General features: G+C 39.2%; 1 protein-coding gene across 2 annotated transcripts in view; it reads left to right on the forward strand.

Moving 5' to 3' along the window:
- LOC129769914 (COP9 signalosome complex subunit 3) overlaps positions 1 to 20,965 on the forward strand; it is a 36,076-nt gene that overhangs the window by 445 nt on the left and 14,666 nt on the right. The window contains exons 2-7 of one of the 2 annotated variants that reach the window (XM_055772450.1): positions 104 to 258; positions 10,717 to 10,807; positions 10,875 to 11,605; positions 11,674 to 11,856; positions 11,922 to 11,992; positions 12,081 to 13,096. In XM_055772450.1, the coding sequence (XP_055628425.1) occupies positions 104 to 258; positions 10,717 to 10,807; positions 10,875 to 11,605; positions 11,674 to 11,856; positions 11,922 to 11,992; positions 12,081 to 12,096 (1,247 nt within the window). In that variant the 3' untranslated portion in view covers positions 12,097 to 13,096. Of the gene's footprint in view, positions 1 to 103; positions 259 to 10,716; positions 10,808 to 10,874; positions 11,606 to 11,673; positions 11,857 to 11,921; positions 11,993 to 12,080; positions 13,097 to 20,965 lie in introns of those variants that run through there. The other variant, XM_055772449.1, reaches the window with a different exon arrangement.

The following is a 20,965-nucleotide window of genomic DNA, read 5'->3' on the forward strand; positions in this document are numbered from 1 at the left end:
GGGATGCGGTCGGTGGACTGCGGGTTTATTTTGATCCGTTTTGGGAGATTAATGCATTGAGATATTTTGTTTGCTGTTTCAAATCTGGTTCTGTGTTTTGTAGGAAACTTCCGGGAGCTGGTCGAGTATCTGATGGAATCGAGAGAATTGCTGTCCAAGAACGGGAGCATTCTGGATAATGTGCTGGAAACACTCGATATACAGCAGCACTCGCTGGGAGTGCTGTTCGTGTTGGTAGTCAAATTCAACGAGCCAAATGTGAGTAATGTGTTTGCAAATTTCTTTGTTGTTTTATTTTTTGGGTTTCATTCTTAGATGGTTCGAGTTTAAGATTTTGCTTTGTATTTCATGTTCGGAAATTTTCGTTGATTCCGTATGTATCTTCGAACTGTGTTTATGTCATATGTTGAACAACAGATATTCAGATAGATAACACCCAGTGAATTCTTCATCAGCGTTTCTATATCGACTCAAAATCAAAATTGTTCTTCTTTTCCTTTGTTCACGGAGACTTGAATTCTTACAATTCATTCGTCTCCGAAATTAAAAAAATTATAGGAGGTTGTGTCCAAGATACGACCGCATTGTTGACGTAGAACTACACTGTTATTTTATATAAGTCGCTTGTTCATACCTTCGGATATTATTCTATAGTGCTGTGAAATTTTAGAAACAACTGCTTAGTAGAATAATCTCTGGAATGATTTTTTCATTGTAGAATCAGTTGACGATAATTGATTGATGATTCATTCTTGCCTTCGCAAAACAATCGTATGTCGCAATTTATTTCATGTCAATGCATTGACATTGACATCAAATTTAGCTCGAAGGCTATTCCGGTGGCCTTTTTCGAAATTGACATAGACTCGGCTACAGTCGATTATATACATGTTGCACCAGCACCATTTTTCCACATCTCATAACTACATCAATTTATCTTTGGCACAGCATGGGAACAACAACAATGACAACACTTGCAAGTATCAAATATCATGCTACATGTTATTTAGTATTGCCTCAAAGGAATCGCACCTCTAGATATCGTTCGTACAAACTAAGCGTAAACCAAGCGCCAAACAAGCTTTCACCATAGCATGCATACAGAGCCATACATTGGTGGCTTGAAACTACTAGCAATATAAACATTTCTCATCATTTTGCGCTATTCTCAAAAGAAACGCTTCTGTCAATATTACTGGCCTCGAAAAGAGTTGCATTACTTTCTCATGCTCGAGAGAAGCGCAGCTATCACCCTTAGTGGAGGAAGTTTTGCTACTGGTAAGAGAAACCTTATCACATACAAAATTCCAGAACATTTACTTTCTTGATGACTAAACAAGAGAAATAAACTCTTTTTGTTAATAACAACCTCGAAAACAGTAGCAATGCTTCATTATGATCAATATTAGCGCAAATGCAGTCCTAGTTGAAGGCATTGATGCATTCTCAAAGGCTCCAACGAAGCCCTTATGAAGACGGAAAATAAACAATGTTAACTGCTTGGAAAAAGACTGAATTATGCCACACAGCTTGTACTCTGCTTTAACACCCATCGATGCAAATTCGCTGATGAGTTTGTCAAGAGCGACCGCCTTCACCACCAGCGGGGGGAGCTTGATTTTGGTTGCTGCCTGGGTAACGGCGCTTACATTTTCGACCGACGCGCCAAAATCGCCTACGTCGCTGTTGTTCGGTGCGGTGTCACATTTACGAAGGCTCGGTTCAGTGCGAGCGCTTTTCACTGCACCAACACCGCGTACATCATTAGATGACGCTCACCTCGAAATTTTATTGCCCCTGGCAATGCGTTCGTTTTTCGTAGGGCTCGAGCCTGCCTTCCTCTTTTGACGTAGGACTACGTCTTTCATTTCTATACCGGGGTGTAAAATCAAAGTTTCGAAAACGAAAGCGTTACGCCGGAGACCGAGATTTTGGGCGTTAATAGCTCCTAAACAACTGAACGAAATGGTATGATAAACACTTCATTCGAAAGATAAAATGTCTACGCGTTCTATACTTGTTACTTTTTGATCCAAAAACTTGATTCAATAGTCTTAAAATTGCTTTCAAAACAGGCTATTGAAATCACCAATCGGTATATAAGCGAGCGCCGCTCGTAAACCCACTCAGTTCTAATTGAACAGCGATTGGAGCATGTTGTCGCTGTTGTTGTGAAGCTAATTTCGTTTATCATGAAAGCGCGGATGAACGGTGTCACCAAGAGCCTGTTTGTGCACCCTAGGCCAGAAGGGAATCCATCAGGAGGAGAGTGATGCCACAAACGGTTCCCCGGGAAGACATCGCTACACACAAATACACGCGCGGAATTCTTTCCGTTTGGATGCCATTCAGCATCGAGAAAGTTCCGGAAAGAGAGTTTCGGATTCCTCTGGGAATTTAAAAATACATTCATGTGAAAGAGTTTATTTGAATGTTTTCTATCCATGTAACACTGTGACCAAATACATTTGGTTTTGTGATTTTTCAATCAATCGCAATAGCTTCTGAAGATTATTCTTCCCCATCAGTAGGATATTTCCGTATCCAATATTGTATGCGCCCGCAATCGATTATTGCTCAGTCGCCGAAAGTTCCGAGCTCAGAGAGTTCATTCTCCTCTAGTTTGCCTTCCAAATTGCCATCGTAAACCACATCTTCTCTCGATTCAATCACACACAAAAAGTATACTTAAGCGATATTCTGGTGGTGAGATGCATTCATTTTTCGTGAGGACATCGACAAGACAACATCGTTGCCTAACGTGCTGGAGGAGGTGGACGGCGAAGGATCGACACATACACGCGCAGAATTCTTTCCGTTTGGATGCCATTCAGCATCGAGAAAGTTCCGGAAAGATCTAATCATTGCTGGAAAATAATCTGCCAGTTCCTCTGGGAATTTAAAAATACATTAATGTGAAAGAGTTTATTTGAATGTTTTCTATCCATGTAACACTGTGACCAAATACATAAATTTGGTTTTGTGATTTTTCAATCAATCGCAATTAATAAGATAGCTTCAGAAGATTATTCTTCCCCATCAGTAGGATATTTCCGTATCCAATATTGTATGCGCCCGCAATCGATTATTGCTCAGTCGCCGAAAATTCCGAGCTCAAAGAGTTCATTCCCCTCTAGTTTGCCTTCCAAATTGCCATCGTAAACCACGCCTTCTCTCGAATCAATCACGCACAAAAAGCATACTTAAGCGATATTCTGGTGGTGAGACGCATTCATTTTTCGTGAGGACATCGACAAGACAACATTGTTGCTGAGGGTGCTGGACAGCGAAGGATCGAGATCTGCCCTGAAACGCAAGCAGTTTGTTTGAAACTGTGAGGGAGCACAGAGAAGCCGATCTTTCAGGAGAAGAGAAGGTGACCATCGAAGCAGCCGCTACACACATATACACGCACGGAATTCTTTCCGTTTGGATGCCATTCAGCATCGAGAAAGATCCGGAAAATAATCTGCCAGTTCCTCTGGGAATTTAAAAATACATTCATGTGAAAGAGTTTATTTGAATGTATTCTATCCATGTAACACTGTGACTGAATATGATTCAATCAAGTGCTATTAACAGATGGTTATCGAGTTAGCATTAACCACTGGTGGGCTTCCAGTATCGAGGAAAATGTGGAAATATCTAATCGTTACTGAAAATAATCTGCCAGTTCCTCTGGGAATTTAAAATTACATTCATGTGAAAAAGTTTATTCTAATGTTTTCTATCCATGTAACACTGTGACCAAATACATTTGGTTTTGTGATTTTTCAATCAATCGCAATCAACAGGATAGCTTCTGAAGATTATTCTTCCCTATCAGTAGGGTATTTCAGTATCCAATATTGGATTCATAAAACCTTGTGCCTCCAACGTAACGCTCTCAATTCGAAGTCCCCCAAATATTCATTCATTCAAAATGAATTCAGATTCAACTTCAAACAAATGATCTCTAAATCAACGATAGGCCTACGTCACCCTTGCGGTTATACCATAGATATAACCCACTTCCTGTTTTTAGATTTTCCAAAACAATACTCGGAACTTGACAGTTCAGTATAGTTGTATTGGTGAACCCGAGTACCAACCCGTGAAACCCGTTTCGCACTGAGACTAACAGCTTTCGGGGCGAACTAGTGCGAAACTGAGTGAATAAAAAAACGTTTTGACAGGAGTTAGTGCGGCACTGGGGTTGATACTGAACAAAAACGAATTCGCTATGAGGGACGATGTGTCAATCCATGTGAAATTGTAAAGGGTTCCCTACACGAGAAATTATAATGACATTACTTCGTCAGAATGACAATAAAAATGATCGTGTAAGGTTGACAAAATTGAAATGACGGGCAATTGATGCATATCCGGATTTTCTGATCTAATAATAATCTAATAAAATTATACCCAGATATTATTTTAGTTCCAGTTTTTTTTCCATTTGCGGAAAACTTGTTATTCTACTACATAGAGCAACATATTTGATGCAAAGAAAGTAATTTCCATTTATATTATTTGATTTTAAAAGTTTGCCCATTCCACCTGAAAATCCATTATCATTTTCGCTTCACAACGATGAAGCACGAAGTATAAAATGTTAATTTGCGATGGCTACTATACAGTGTCGACAGTTAATGGTAATGAATCAAGCATAATCTATTGAGATTTCTATGATCAAATACAGTTTTGAATTGTTAATAGATCAATGGAAAGCATTTCAAAATGTTTTATTGAATGTTCATAACTAGGTAGTGCGGACTGAATCAAAACGGCTGTTATTTTTCTTATGAAAATCAACACTATGAAAAAGGTATTGTTATCAGAGGCAAAAATAGTTATAAAATGAACGAACTACATTTTTCCGTCAATTTTTCAATTGACCATTGCATCTCTGAAAGGACATCTCATATAGCAAGGTATCAGAACCTGACAGAATATAAACAACCTACGAATAACGCTTAGTTCACTCCAAGATTTTAATGTGGGAGTAAAATTCAACATCGGCGAATTTCGATACATACATACATAGCAAAAGTGAAATGTTTTGAAGGCGTTATTTTCTAACGTCGGTGAAAACAGCTTTGCTAATGAAGTTAACCGAATGAAATCCACTTGATTATGATCCGCTAGTCCTGGTGATGAATGTACCGCTAAAGCATTCAGCGCTTCGTGTTGATGATGGACGTTATCTTCTGAGTCAACTACCGGCTTAATTGTGGAGAAGGCATTACGGTTTCTCACGAGGTTTCTTTTCCGGTTGAAATGTAATGATGTATTTGTAACCTGTAAATGTGTTTGAAAGGTTTGCTACACTTTTGGTTTTCAATAATTGAAACATCGTACATACTCCACAGATACGGGAACCCTTATTCGGAACTAGTTTGTCGTCTCCGCAAAAATCAACCCAGCGCGACTGTAAATACGTTTCCGAGGGTATACGATAAAAGCTAACGCGAACATTTTCACTCATATTCGGGCAGCCTTTCACTGAGCAACACATTTTTAATGTCCACTTTTCCTGATATAACATTTCTCCGAACAAAATAAAAACAAACAAAGTCACAGTCACGTAAATGTTTACTCCTGCGATTTGAAAACATTCGATGAAAAGTGAAACGAAGAGTTGCCAGATGATTTAAAAAAAAAGTCTGTAAAAATATGTGAAAGTCTGTTAAAATGTGGAAATGTCTGTAAAAGTGTGCGGATCTGTAGAAATGTCTTTTAACGTTAATTTTCATAGATTCATTCATATTTTGTACATCGCGATGCACTTAAGATTGTATTTTGTATATTATTGTATATTTTGTATAGATACAGCCATACCATGCCAAACCGATATAGTGGTTCTCAGATTTCGATGAAAAGTGGTAGTTTTGTTCTTTATCGCAAATGATTAGACCCGTATTTTTTTTTTTTTCGTTAGGGTGACCATTTCCATTTTAGGGTGGTCCGAAAAATATTTTTTTTCTCACTTTTTCCCAAAGCTGACTTTCTTTTTAAAATTCATAATTTCAGAGCCACTGAGCCGGTTTAGATTATCGGCATATCTAAATAAAGACAATGAGCTAGCTTTTTATTAAAAAATATCGAATTTGCAAAAAAAATGGATTTTGTTTTCGTAATTATCGAATGCGTTTGTTTTTTATTGTTTTCATGGCTTTAGACTAAGGGTCGTTATATTTTTTATATTTTTCTTGAAAGATGAGGCTGTTTTACATAACATATCTCGATTTAAGAGATGCTTTTTTTTCGTTTTTGAGATATGATTCTTCAAAGTTAGCATGTGGTCCGAAAACTAATTTTTCCCCTTGAGAACGCATGGAATGGCTGTATGTATATATATACTACCTGACCCGGCGAACTTCGTCCAGCCCAAAATTATTGTTTTGATATGATTTCTTTAGAACGAATTTCTAAACTTTTCCTCATCATAACATTGCTCTATGGGTAAAATACAACAAATACAGCAAAATGAAGATGGCTCAAAAGAGACCTTTCCTTCATCGGATTTTGCGATTAGCAACACATTTGGCCTTCCATTTTGACAATGTTTATTTATATAGATAGATGGATAGAAGATATAGGAATACGTTGTTTTGCATGAAAATCCATTTCCACTTTCGAACAAAGATCAACTTCGCTAGTGCAAATATCGAATGGCCTAACAACGCACATCAGGTTGTAATTTTAGGTGATATGGGAATTCAATTTTCCAAATTTTCCGACATTCTTTCAGAGTTTTCCGATTTTTTCGGTTTTGCTCTCCACTATATTGATCTACGGAAAGAGACAAATACAACAAAATAAAGAATGCTAAAATCGGGCCATCCCTTCTTCGGGTTCTCCTTTTACCAACAGATTTGGCTTTCCATTTTTATTTATATAGATAGATATAGGCTTACAATGCGAGGTTGAAGGGATGCTCATGAACTGGGATGAAACGATCTCCGTTATTGCTTGGATGTAGTCAATCTTAATCTTACTCAAAGATGTTCAGTCAGGGCTTTGAGAATCCACTCATTGTTGTTTGCTTTAAAGATACTCCTCTAGGAGAGTCATTTTTAAGGAAATTAGCGACGCACATGTTGCCGTCCACACGTTTGCTAAAATATGATTCGCTTGGCGCCGGTAGCGCTTATTCGGATTAGTTTGTCGCCAGTCGTTTTTGACATTATCGGGCAATTACAATCTGTTAAGTTTTACCCATCTCATCGATAGTTCTCATAGGTTCTCGACTCTGTTCCCTCACAGTCATGAAATTTCGAAGTGTAGTATAGTAAATGTATAGCATGTATAGTAAATGAATGCAATTTTTCATTCATCGTGAAGAATCGTATCGTCTCTTTCGCCTGCAATGATGTCAGGGCAAAAGTACTTGTGAAATCATAAAAAACGTAGATGCGTACAAGTTGTTGTTACCAAACAAAACACCAAATGCAAAAGACCAACACCAAAGAATGCAAAAGATACTGAAGTACTGTCGTCGGTCACTGAGCGATACTATGCTCACGACATCACTGCGGTGCGACCTATTTTGCGAACGTAACCACTGTGGTTACGCCGGACAGCAAAGTGTTAATGAATGACTCAAAAAATAGGTCTAACGTCATGTGTTTTGATATAAACTAAATATGAAAACTGTTTATTTATTAAAAATAAATATGGAAAAATATCATACGGTAATTAAAATATATTTGATTTGATGAATAGAGCCTCTCATTCTTCATAAACCTGTGAAATATTGTTATATCCAAAAAGTCTGCAACAAAAATTAAAAGTATTTTACAGATATGTCTGTGAATTTACAAACATATCTGTAAATCTGGCATCTCTGGTGGTATGAGAATTTATTGCAAAAAATCACTTGAAAAAATGCATGGATTTGCTTGAAAACGAAGTGAATTGAGTCCGCACCACTCAGGTTCATAACATATTATTCTGAACATTCTTCATCCATTACTGAACAGGAAGTGGGTTATATCTATGGTATAACCGCAAGGGTGACGTAGGACACGTTGATATAGAGATCATTTGTATGAAGTTGAATCTGAATTCATTCTGAATGAATGAATATTTGGAGAACTTCGAAAACGAGAGCGTTACGTTGGAGGCACAAGGTTTTATGCATCCAATATTGGATACGGAAATATCCTACTGATGGTGAAGAATAATCTTCAGAAGCTATCCTGTTGATTGCGATTGATTGAAAAACCACAAAACCAAATGTATTTGGTCACAGTGTTACATGGATAGAAAACATTCAATTAAACTCTTTCACATGAATATATTTTGAAAATTCTCAAAGGAACTGGCAGATTATTTTCAGTAACGATTAGATATTTCCACATTTTCCTCGATACTGGAAGCCCACCAGTGGTTAATGCCAACTCGATAACCACCTGTTAATAGCACTTGATTGAAACATATTTGGTCACAGTGTTACATGGATAGAAAACATTCAATTAAACTCTTTCACATGAATATATTTTGAAAATTCCCAGAGGAACTGCCAGATTATTTTCAGTAACGATTAGTTATTTCCACATTTTCCTCGATACTGGAAGCCCACCAGTGGTTAATACCAACTCGATAACCACCTGTTAATAGCACTTGATTGAAACATATTTGGTCACAGTATTACATGGATAGAAAACATTCAATTAAACTCTTTCACATGAATATATTTTGAAAATTCCCAAAGGAACTGGCAGATTATTTTCCAGCAATGATTAGATCTTTCCGGAACTTTCTCGATGCTGAATGGCATCCTAACGGAAAAAGTTCTGCGCGTGTATGTGTCGATCCTTCGCCGTCCACCTCCTCCAGCACGTTAGGCAACGATGTTGTCTTGTCGATGTCCTCACGAAAAATGAATGTGTCTCACCACCAGAATATCGCTTAAGTATGCTTTTTGTGTGTGATTGAATCGAGAGAAGGTGTGGTTTACGATGGCAATTTGGAAGGCAAACTAGAGGGGAATGAACTCTCTGAGCTCGGAACTTTCGGCGACTGAGCAATAATCGATTGCGGGCGTATACAATATTGGATACGGAAATATCCTACTGACGGAGAAGAATAATCTTCAGAAGCTATCCTGTGAATTGCGATTGATTGAAAAATCACAAAACTAAATGTATTTGGTCAGTGTTACATGGATAGAAAACATTCAAATAAACTCTTTCACATGAATGAATTTTTAAATTCCCAGAGGAACTGGCAGATTATGTTCAGTAACGATTAGATATTTCCACATTTTCCTCGATACTGGAAGCCCACCAGTGGTTAATACTAATTCGATAAACATCTGTTAATAGCACTTGATTGAAACATATTTGGTCACAGTGTTACATGGATAGAAAACATTCAATTAAACTCTTTCACATGAATATATTTTGAAAATTCCCAAAGGAACTGGCAGATTATTTTCCAGCAATGATTAGATCTTTCCGAAACTTTCTCGATGCTGAATGGCATCCTAACGGAAAGAGTTCTGCGCGTGTATGTTTCGATCCCTCGCCGTCCAGCTCGTCCAGCAACGATGTTGTCCAGTCGGTGTCCACACAAAGAATGATCGTTACTGCAGCGGAGCGGGGATTTTTAAGCTGGCTGGCTGGCTCGAGAATTACGCATGTGTGGTACTGTTTCGTTCATTTTTTTTCTTTTTCCTTTCCAATCGAGCTTCATTCTATTTCGCTGCTGCTCTGGTTGCCCGTTTTAGTCGGTACGATTTGAGGAGCACAAAATGGACCAATCAAAAATGGGCACATAGGGCATTTGGACAATGCTTGATATTTAACAATTATTCAATTATTTATCTCAAGAAAAATGAAATGTTATTCGTTATGATAGATGCGTAGATATATTTCCTATCAATTGATGCAAAAACCTTCGCGATCTATTGAGAAATGCTCGAGTTATAAGCGTTCCAAATCTTGCATTTTTTCCTACTTGTTCAGTGCCTAGATTTCCATTTCACCCCCTATATCTTCCGGTTAGACGTAGTCCTACGTCAAAAACATTATAAGAACAGATCAAATTGCTGAAATTATAATTAGAAATCATTATTAGAAACATGTTTCATTTAAGATTTTTTCATTGTTTGCAGAAAACCTTTCAAATTATTAACGGGAATGTTTATTTGACACTATAAATTGATTTTCATTGATAATTTTCATTTCGAAAATGTGTTGGTTTCTCTTACGACTATGAAGGCCAGAGTTGCTGCATTCCTGCAAGCGATAAGAATGATCGTGTAAGGTTGAAGAATAAGGTGATTGCGGAATAGAGTGATTCTTGCCACTATTGTCATTACTGATAATGGCAATGCTACTGATCGTGTAAGGGCCGCTTAAGGCCCTGATGCTAGCGATGCGCACTCCATCTTCTTACACTGGCGAGTATTATCATACACACATTTATTATACTACAATGTGCTATGTAATAATAAGCAAGACAAATTACAGGAGGGAAGAAATTACTACTTCGAGATTGTATAACTATTACCATTGTATCGATATTTGTCCATCGATTCATGACAAATATTTGAGGGATTATATTTTTCATTCATACATTTTTTGAATCAGTGGTTCAAATAAACTATATAACTTGATGAGTCGTTCTATACTGATAATTGTTATATGCACGATGATGCTCTTGGGAATAAATAAATCTGACGTTGGTATCATATCCTAACCTTTCGCCTATGCGTTTTCATTCTAGAATCACGACGACACCGAAAATGTTCTTAGAGTTGTGAGAGAGTTTATTACGTTGTGCAACGGAGAGCAGGTTAGATTCGCAACACAACCATGTAAGTGTTTGATGGTGTGACTTTGGTCGAATCTGAACGCTTTTCTTACCTCTTTTTTCCGGCACAGATTTCGCGCTCTGTCACCAGTTAACCGCCGCGCTGGTCAAAAACAAGCAGTACACTATCCAGGGCATCCAGGTGCTAGTGCTGGCGGTGGAGAAAATCCGCTTGCGCTCCACCCAGCTAACCCCCGTCCACGCCGACCTCTGCCAGCTGTGTCTGTGCGCGAAGGTGTTCAGTCCGGCGCTCCGCTTCCTGGATGTCGACATCACGTCGATCGCAAACGCCGAGGACAGCAACTACGACACCAAGTACTTCCTGTTGTACTACTATTACGGCGGGATGCTGTACACGGCTGTCCGGAAATACGAGCGCGCACTGTACTTCTTCGAGACGGCCATCTCGACGCCTGCCCTGGCAATGTCCCACATCATGCTAGAGTCGTACAAAAAATACATCCTTGTCTCGCTGATACTCCACGGGAAGGTGGTGCCGATACCGAAGTATTCCTCCCAAGTGATCGCCCGTTTCATGAAGCCCCTCAGCCACGCGTATCACGATCTGTCTAGCGCATACCACAGCTCGAACTGCGACGAGGTGCGGAATGTGGCCAACAAGTACCGGGAAACGTTCATTCGGGATACGAACATGGGTCTGGTGAAGCAAGTCGTCGCATCGTTGTACAAAAAGAACATCCAACGTCTGACCAAGACGTTCCTAACGCTGTCGCTAGCCGATGTGGCCAGTAGGGTGAAGTTGTCGGGACCTGTCGAGGCGGAGAAATTCATTCTCAATATGGTGAGTGGGATTATTGCTTTGAGTGACGGGAGAAATATAACCTTAATTAAAACTAATTACTCTTGCAGATAAAATCTGGTGAAATTTTCGCCTCAATAAATCAGAAAGATGGCATGGTGGTGTTCAAGGATAACCCAGAGAAATACGACAGCCCGGATATGTTTCACAAAGTGCAACGGGAAATCAGTCGCGTGATGGAGATGAATAATTTGCTCCTCAAAATGGAGGAAGAAATAATGCTCAATCCTTTGGTAATTATTGAACTCATGTCTGTACATGTGTACCGAAAAGACTGTATGAGACAACTCTATTCCAGTATGTCAAGAAATCGATGGGTAACCAGGAAGATGATATTGCCGGCGGCCAGCATTCGAAGTCGTACTCCGGGTAAGTAATCCCTTTGACCATGTCTCGAATGACGCCTCACTAATTTTGCCGTCCCCAATACCTGATTTCCTCTTGCGTCCGAAATCAGTGATCCCACCGAATAATGCAGCCAGCAGGTGGACTCAACTCAATCGACTGAAACCGGAAGCTAGCAGTAATGGTAGTAGCATAAACAAGCAGCAGATACAAAAAAAAAAAGTGACAAACCTCATATATGCGTGAGCAAAAGAATTCAGCCAATTCAATCCTGCAGCAGATTCACACACACAAATATATCGTTAATTAGCAAGCAGTGCAGCGCAGAGATAGGGGGCAAACCTAGCAAAACTAATCTGCGAAATCTAAACCATGATTTTAACCGTAATTGCAGGAAATCATATTTTCTAAATTCAACAAAAAAAAAAAGCGTCTGTCGGGGCTTAAATTCACATTCACATACACACAAGTAATTAACGTAATTAATTGAAGAAGCATAACAAAACGAGAAACAAGGTGCGAATAGAGCAGAAGGTCTGCTTCACTTGAACTTTAAGTTAAACGAAAGCTTTGTTATATACAATCTAAGGGATGTGATATGACAATTTGCAATCAAAATCTTTGATCGGCAGTTGTTGTACATACATGTCGGAGTAAAACTGAATGAAGTTCTCCATGGTGAGCCAAGCGACACTAGGCCGAGAGAGCTTTGACCAATCTGAACAAACGACCGAATGGAAAAAGCATATGGCGGATGAGAAGCAACATACAAATGGAAATAAAAGAAGTGACAACGCTGATCCTCATCACAAAAATCGCCAGCCAAGGAAGAAATGTACGAATAAGTCCAGCTCAGTGTTCGGATTGGTGAAACGTCTATCGGTTTCGTGTTTCACAGACACCAGAGAGACAAGCAAAACCAAGTGACTAAAAATTGCTGTTATCGTTTGCTATGACGGAATGACGAGAGAGAGAGAAATACGGAGAAATGATAGAACATATTCGCGGGCGAGTGATTGGGCATTTTGAGAACGAAAGACAGTGTACGAAAGCTTGAGAGTAACGGACGAAAATGTGAGATTTGAAAGAGTTCTCTCAATAAAATTATGTGAAATTATCGCAAAAATATGGGAGCGCGAGTTTTCGTTTTGATGACAATATTCGCCCTGGGTTGTTGATTGCATCTTGTTTTCCAAATGTTACACATACAATATTTTGTATGGACGAAACCTTGATAAAAACTGTTTTAACGAAGCTCCTTATCTCAGGTATAGTCGAACGCCTCTGAGTTAACAGGAGTGGAATTTTGAGGAGCGATTTCTTCACGCGTTCGTTTGTACTAGAGATGTGCCATCCGCTCATGAGCTGTTCATTCGAATCGCTTCATCATAGTGAGCGGATTCGGATCGGCTCGCAATCAAAACAACGCAGCTCATCAGCTCATTACGGAGCTGGAGAGCTGATGAGCTGCTGAGCTGATGAGCTGATGAGCTGCTGAGCTGTTGAGCTGTTGAGCTGATGAGCTGCTGAGCTGTTGAGCTGATGAGCCGCTGAGCTGATAACCAGCTGAGTTGATGAGCTGCTGAGCTGTTGAGTTGAAGAGCTACATAGCTGTGGATCGCAAAAGCTGCAGAGTGTGAATTGAGAAACGCGAAAGAATTTTTCGTCTCCCGTGCTTTATGATATGACGTCAGTTTATTTTCGTGTGTACCTCTTCGTTCTTTAGCTTTAGCAGAGATGCCAGATAGGAAAAAAGTTTTTGTTTTGAAGATATTCAATCGTTCGTTACTTCATTAAATTTTTCTTACATTGCCAAACAAAATAATACACATTATTATATGCTTGTAAATAAAATTACTATAGTATATTGTTATTTAAGCATGACTGTGGAAACACAAATTTATTTCCGCGTGCTGAACCAAAACAATTCAGAAAACAATCCGGCATAAATGCAGATGATTGATAATGGTCCTTTTGTTACCTTTTCCATCGCGAATAATTATTTCGTTGCGCCTATTATTGAATTTATTTTTTTTATCCTTGAATGCAAAAAAAATATATCGGTAGTTTTATCAAAAAATGTTGTCTCGGCCAATATTTCTGAAGGCATTTGATTTGGGTACTTCTGGTTCTAAACATCTTCTATGTTGGATTTCGGCATTCAATATTTGTTGTATATTATATTATTAGAATTCATATTAATTTTAGTTTGTGTACAATTACAAATTAAATTCGTTTATTTTTTTGCTTTCCGTCTATTAAGAAAATGCACACTATAAAATGTCCCATGGTAGTTACGTTTCATATGCAATTGTGTGGACAACCGCAAATTTCAACTGAGCTGAGGAGCTGTTCCAAATGAGCAGCTCACTTGCATGAGCTGAATGGCTCTGAGCCGCTCACCATGATGAGCTGATTTGCCCATCTCTAGTTTGTACGAGAGGCTCTTTCACGATAATAAGGTGCGAACAAAAGAAGTGAACTGTTGCTACGTAAACTGTTCTATCAGTCTATGCTAGAGATGTGCCATCCGCTCATGAGCTGTTCATTCGAATCGCTTCATCATAGTGAGCGGATTCGGATCGGCTCACAATCAAAACAACGCAGCTCATCAGCTCATTACGGAGCTGGAGAGCTAATGAGCTGATGAGCTGTTGAGCTGATGAGCTGCTGAGCTGTTGAGCTGATGAGCTGCTGAGCTGTTGAGCTGATGAGCTACTGAGCTGCTGAGCTGTTGAGCTGATGAGCAGCTGAGCTGATGAGCAGCTGAGCTGATGAGCTGCTGAGCTGTTGAATTGAAGAGCTGCATAGCTGTGGAGCGCAAAAGCTGCAGAGAGTGTGAATTGTGAGACGCGAAAGAATTTTTCGTCTCCCGCGCTTTATGATATGACGTCAGTTTGTTTTCGTGTGTCCCTCTTCGTTCTTTAGCTTTAGCAGAGATGCCAGATAGGAAAAAGGTTTTTGGTTTTGAAGATATTCAATCGTTCGTTACTTCATTAAATTTTTCTTACCTCGCCGAACAAGATAATAAAATTATTATATGCTTGTAAATGAAATTACTATATTATATTGTTATTTAAACATGATTGTGGAAACACATAAATTAATTTCCGCGTGCTGAATCAAACAAATTCAGAAAACCACCCGGCATAAATTCTGATGATTGATAATGGTCCTTTTGTTACCTTTGTCATCCCGAAGAATTATTTCTCATTGCACCTATTAGTGGATTTATTTTTATATCCTTGGATGCAAAAATAATATCTCGGTAGTTTTATCAAAAAACATTGTCTCGGCCAATTATTCTGAAGGCATTTTATTTGACTACTGCTGGTTCTTCTGTTTTTTAGTTCAGCATATTCTAAGCATCTTCTATGTTGGATTTCAGCATATAATATTTGTTGTATATTATATTATTAGAATTAATATTAGTTTTAGTTTGTGTACAATTACAAATTGAATTCGTTTATTTTTCTGCTTTCCGTCTATTCAGAAAATGCACACTATAAAATATCCCATGGTAGTTATGCAATTGTGTGGACAACTGCAAAATCAATTGAGTTGAAGAGCTGTTCCGAATGAGCAGCTCACTTATATGAGCTGAACGGCTCTGAGCCGCTCACCATGATGAGCTGATTTGCCCATCTCTAGTCTATGCTGTACTCTCTTTCACAGTTCTTGCGTCTCCAAGGAAAACTGATTTTTTAAAAAGCTCGTTTGTATGTTTGAGACACTGTAAAATTTAGTTGGATCGGGAGCAACAAAAACAAGCAAAAATCACAGAGAATTTTTCCGCTATCAAAGCGTACAACAGAGGTAGGGATCAAGTATCGAATCAAATCATCTTCATTCGACCCGTACCTGCACTGATAGGCGCAAAAAATCCACCCCCATTCAAAATCGAAGTATTCCAATATTAAAAGTTTTTTCAGACCGCAACTTCAGTATCGTTGATTTATTTTTCAGAAAAACAAAAAATGCCTTTGTTCCTAAATGGGTACTTTTACGGTATGATCCCCTCTTGCGTAAATTATTTTTACCGTGTTTTCTTCATTGATGCACCCCTCGGTTTTGACAGCTAGTTGTTTACATTTGACAGCATTTGCACAAACAGAATTTTCGTAGCTGTCAACTTTTGGTGCGTAGTAACGTGGTTTTGACGCTGAGGAAGCTTCCGGAAAATGTGTGCATTCGAATTTTGTCGCGTCATGCGTTCGGACGTTATTCCGACTGTGATTAAGAATACATACAGACCAGTGCAAAACGTTCTGTTCACTGCGTAATTCTCGGCAGAGGAAAGTAAAATAGAATGAAATAAACGAAAACCACCCGATATTCCGAGTATACCCGATCTAACGAATATGAACAAATCTCAAGACGAATTCGACTGGAACATGGACGAAGCAACAGGTTCACAAGCTCAAGGGAAAATCACGCAGGTGACTAACACGACCCCCAGTAAGATAGCTGTATCACCAGGAACGAAAAAACACAAAATGAATCGAAGAACATAACCTACAACAGAATGGATCAAGGACCGTATAGGTTATACATTTAGCTGCAGGAAACACTAAATGGAAAAAGAAGGATCAACAAATTTTCTCTAGGAAGCAAAATACGAAAAATGGAAGACTACAAAAAAATATGTCGAAGATATGAAACAGGTTGGTAGAAATTGAATAATGATTTACGTGAATAGCTACTTCAAGGCAAACTCGTTGATGGATGAAATCAATCAAGAAGAGAGCGGTTTCCAACAAAACTTTAAGATTTCAATAAATGGATGAAGCAGCCGCTGGAAGAAATACTCCATCCGAGGACGAAAATCGAAGATTGTGTCGCGTGCAATCGGAAAGATGATTTTGACAATTTCATAGCTTGCGACGAATGTGAAAAATGGTGGCATCTTTCATGTGCCGGAGTTAGTGATTCCATGTCTCATAGAGACTGAGTATGTCCGAAATGTGCACCGACCCGAAACAAAACACGCTCCGCGCAATCATCCATCACGTCAAGCCGTCGTTCGATACGGATCATACAATTAAAGCTTTTGGCGGAAAAGCAGGAGATTGAGCGAAAGCAGTTGGAAATGGAGAGAAGAATGCTGTCTCACAAGAAGCAGCATACCCAGGAGAGATATGACTTGGAGGTAACATTGGTGGAAGAGCAAACTTCTAATCGCAGCGTTAAGAGTGGAATGAGTGAGATAGAATCTCGGAAGCGCGAGGAACATATTTCTGCATGAGTTTAAGATCAAGCGAATGCCGTTACATCCCAAAATAATCCTGGATCACTACAGCAGCCGGAGCCGACACGATCCCTACAACAGCAGACGCATAAGTGCCAACAGCAACCGACGGCTGAACAGTTACAGGAACTTGTGGCCCAATTACATAAATGCCCTATACAGTTGCAGCAACCATCACCATTTCACCAAACTCAGCTGAACCCATTTAAAGGAGCTATTCCTAAAACTGTTCCGATCAACTATTTGGAAGGAATACATCGAAATCTTACTTTTAACATGAACCAGACGAGACTGGCCGTGTGCTCGTGTGCGAGGACCAACAGCAGAGTAGCTGACAGCGAGACAGGTGATGCCACGTGATCTTCCTTACTTCTCCGGAGAACCGGAAGGTTGGGTATTTTTTATGAGCAGATATGCGACTTCCACAACCGCTTGTGGATACAATGACGTAGAAAACTTGGCACGTTTGCAACGCTGTCTTCAAGGAAAAGCGCTAAAATCGGTACGTTATTATTTACTGTAGCCGAATTCTGTTCCAGAGGTTATAAAAACACTTCAAGTTCTATACGGACGTCCAGAGGTAATTATAAACAAATTAATTCAGAATGCGAACGTTCCGATTTTCGGAACGATGTGGAATCAATGGGTGTCAATTTCATCATCAACAACAACTGCATGGAAAAATAGAGACTAATACCAGGTATATTGAAAATCATGCTCATCACCACTGTGGACAATTTACCCTATTCCGAATCATTCCCGTGACGCTCTACGGGGAAACCAGATCCATCACCGTGTTTGCTTTCTTAGAAGAAGGCTCGTCTTCAGCACTCATCGACCACAGCTTGGTTGAGGAGCTAGGTGTTGAGGGGCCAACAGTGCCACTACGTTTAAAATGGACCGGAAACGTAACAAGAACCGAAAACAAATCACAATTAATATCGCTTGATGTATCCCAAATGAAAAAGAAGAAAAAATACCAGTTGATGAAAGTGCGCACCGTAGAAGATTTGCATTTACCGTCCCAAACTCTACGTTTCGCTGAACTACAAAAGGAACTTCCACACCTGAAAGGATTGCCAATCCGTAGTTATGAAGATGTTACACCAATGCTTCTGATTGGTCTACGTGATTTGCAACTAACAGTTTCACAAAAAATAAAAAATGGATACAGTGGCATTGTAGCTGCCAAAACACTGTTAGGATGATGCGTATATGGAAGTTTAGACAGGTCAATTAACAAGAACGAATACAGCTATCACGTAAGCGAATGTGAAGGCGAAGAAAGAATGGAGCAAATGGTGAAAGATACTTTAAATACAGAGGAAAGTCAAGCAAAACCAGACACAGTGAATTCTGAAGCAGTAGAAAGGAACGTTGAGGAATTGAGATACGTTCTGAACAAATTCAATGTGGCTGATGGAGCCATGGAGTTCGACAATGGCTTATGTTCCGAAGCTTTTGGTCGTTCCTTAAGCGATCTATACTCCCCAGAATTATCTGAAGTACTGTGGTCTGTATCGAAAAGACGAATTGAAATTGAGAAAACAAGCACATTGTGGAAACCTACTCCGATGGTTGAGAAGAATAGAAAACTTTATACAGATAGTTATATCACCGCTAAAAGAGAGGTATCGATTAGCCTGAAGATCCCTGTGATCATTGACGACTATCATCAGAAATTGTGTCCAACAGAAATTCCGTGCCGCCTTTCGCTGCCCAAATAGAAGTTTTATGGGATCATTGGATTTTAAAATATTTATCGACGTTAACAAGACGAACAACGTGGTTGCCTAAACCAAGACCGAATAAATCCGGGGTTTTGATGATGGAAGACGATGAAACACGAGAAAAAGAATGGATACGAGGTCGTATTCTGGATATGATTGTTGGCAAAGATGACAGAGTTCGCCAAGCAATGGAACAGACGAATGCAGGACTGTTTCGACGGCAGATTTCAAAACTGGTGTTGCTAGATGTAATGAAGGACAGTAAGACCGAGGATGCTACTCGCTCTTACGGGGAGGGGAATGATGCCACAGATGCACCACTGGAAACCCTACCTGCCGATAATACGCATTCTGTCAGGTAGTAGGCAGTAAATACGCGACCGTAACCATGACCCGTGTAACCATGAAATTAGTTATTTTTCACTAACAACTCAGATAGGAAAAATCCATAGAACTGAGTGGAAGTATTCCTGCAGTAGAAGCAACGAATTAAATTTTGATAATACTAAGCAAGCTCGGTTGAAATGTGATCTACTATCCATTTATATCGAATTCCAATTAATTATTATATCTAACAACTTGCAGCTTGAAGCAATTCCATTATTCATCGAAAATTATTATAAAATAAATTGCTGTTAAGAGACGGTGCGAAGTTTTGTTTTATTTCCAACAGGAACAATATAGTAGCCGACCAGCTCAGGAGTTTGATTCGACCGGAGTATGACACAATGGGTAAATACACATACTTAGAGAGAATATATTTCCGGAACAAAGATTTATACGACAAACTTATACCTACCATAAGAACAGTACTAAACGGGCCATACAAAGAAAAAAGACGAGTGTTTACTGATGCTTCGAAAATCGGAAAGAAATGCGTGGTTAGCATATAAGTAGAAAGCAACAGGAAACGATTGTATTACAAACTTGAAGAGGAAACCAGTACAACATCGGCGGAATTACTTGCTATCAGAATAGCAATGAGATATATTGAAGAAAACAGAATGTCAAACATAGTACTTATAACTGATTCCAGATCGGCGTGCGGTATGCTACAGGACGTACAAGAACAGACTCTTGGACCACAGATTGTGGTGGAAATACTCAAAATCGCACAGCTTTGGAAAACGACAATCCAGTGAGTGCCTAGCCACATATCTGTAAGTGGGAATGAAATAGCAGACCAGTTAGCTAAATATGGACTTACGAACGAGGATGCCTAGGTCTAATCCAACGGGATACTACTAAAAGACGCTCACTTCCGGCTGAAAAATATAAACCAGCTAAAGGCAGAGGACTCGTACCAACAATATTTATCTGAAAAAGGAAAACGATTTTATGAAATTCAATCAACTTTCGCGCAGGAACCATGGTATATTGGAATTGATATTCCAGGACCGGATATTCGACTCACAAATCGTATAATGACAGGCCATGATTTTTCCAATTACTGGCTGGGGAAAATGAAAATAATAAGCAGTGAAGAATGCGAAACATGTGAAGTTCCGGAAACCGCAGAAGATTTAATTCTACATTGTTCAATATACAATAATATTAGATCCAGGTTCAGCTTTGAAAACAAATTTAAAAATTTAGTTGAGCTATACAAAACAAAACAAATTGAACTATACAAGGAAGTTGTCAAATTCGTTCAACAAGCAAAATTAAACCTATAAAACAGACAAAAGCTAAACAAAATGCACAGAGTTAAGATTATTACGATAGAGCTATACATCTGCCACTGGCTATATGGTCTTTGTTACCGGGCCAACAACAGAAGCTGACAAATGACAGCTTCGAATAAATAAAAGAAGAAGAAGAAGAAGGAAAATGTGTGGAAAGCATATCTCAACACAGGTCCAAAATTTTATTGTTCATAACTTCCAGTGTAAGGAGTCTCAACGAAGTATGGCGGTGCGGTCCAGCTGGTCATTCGGAAGCATTAGACGCTCGGCAGCGTGACTGATCTACCGGCAAGAGGATCGAAAGAAAAGACTGATGCAAGAACGGACACGCTTA

This window comes from Toxorhynchites rutilus, chromosome 2 (assembly GCF_029784135.1).
Source record: "Toxorhynchites rutilus septentrionalis strain SRP chromosome 2, ASM2978413v1, whole genome shotgun sequence".
NCBI lineage: Eukaryota > Metazoa > Arthropoda > Insecta > Diptera > Culicidae > Toxorhynchites > Toxorhynchites rutilus.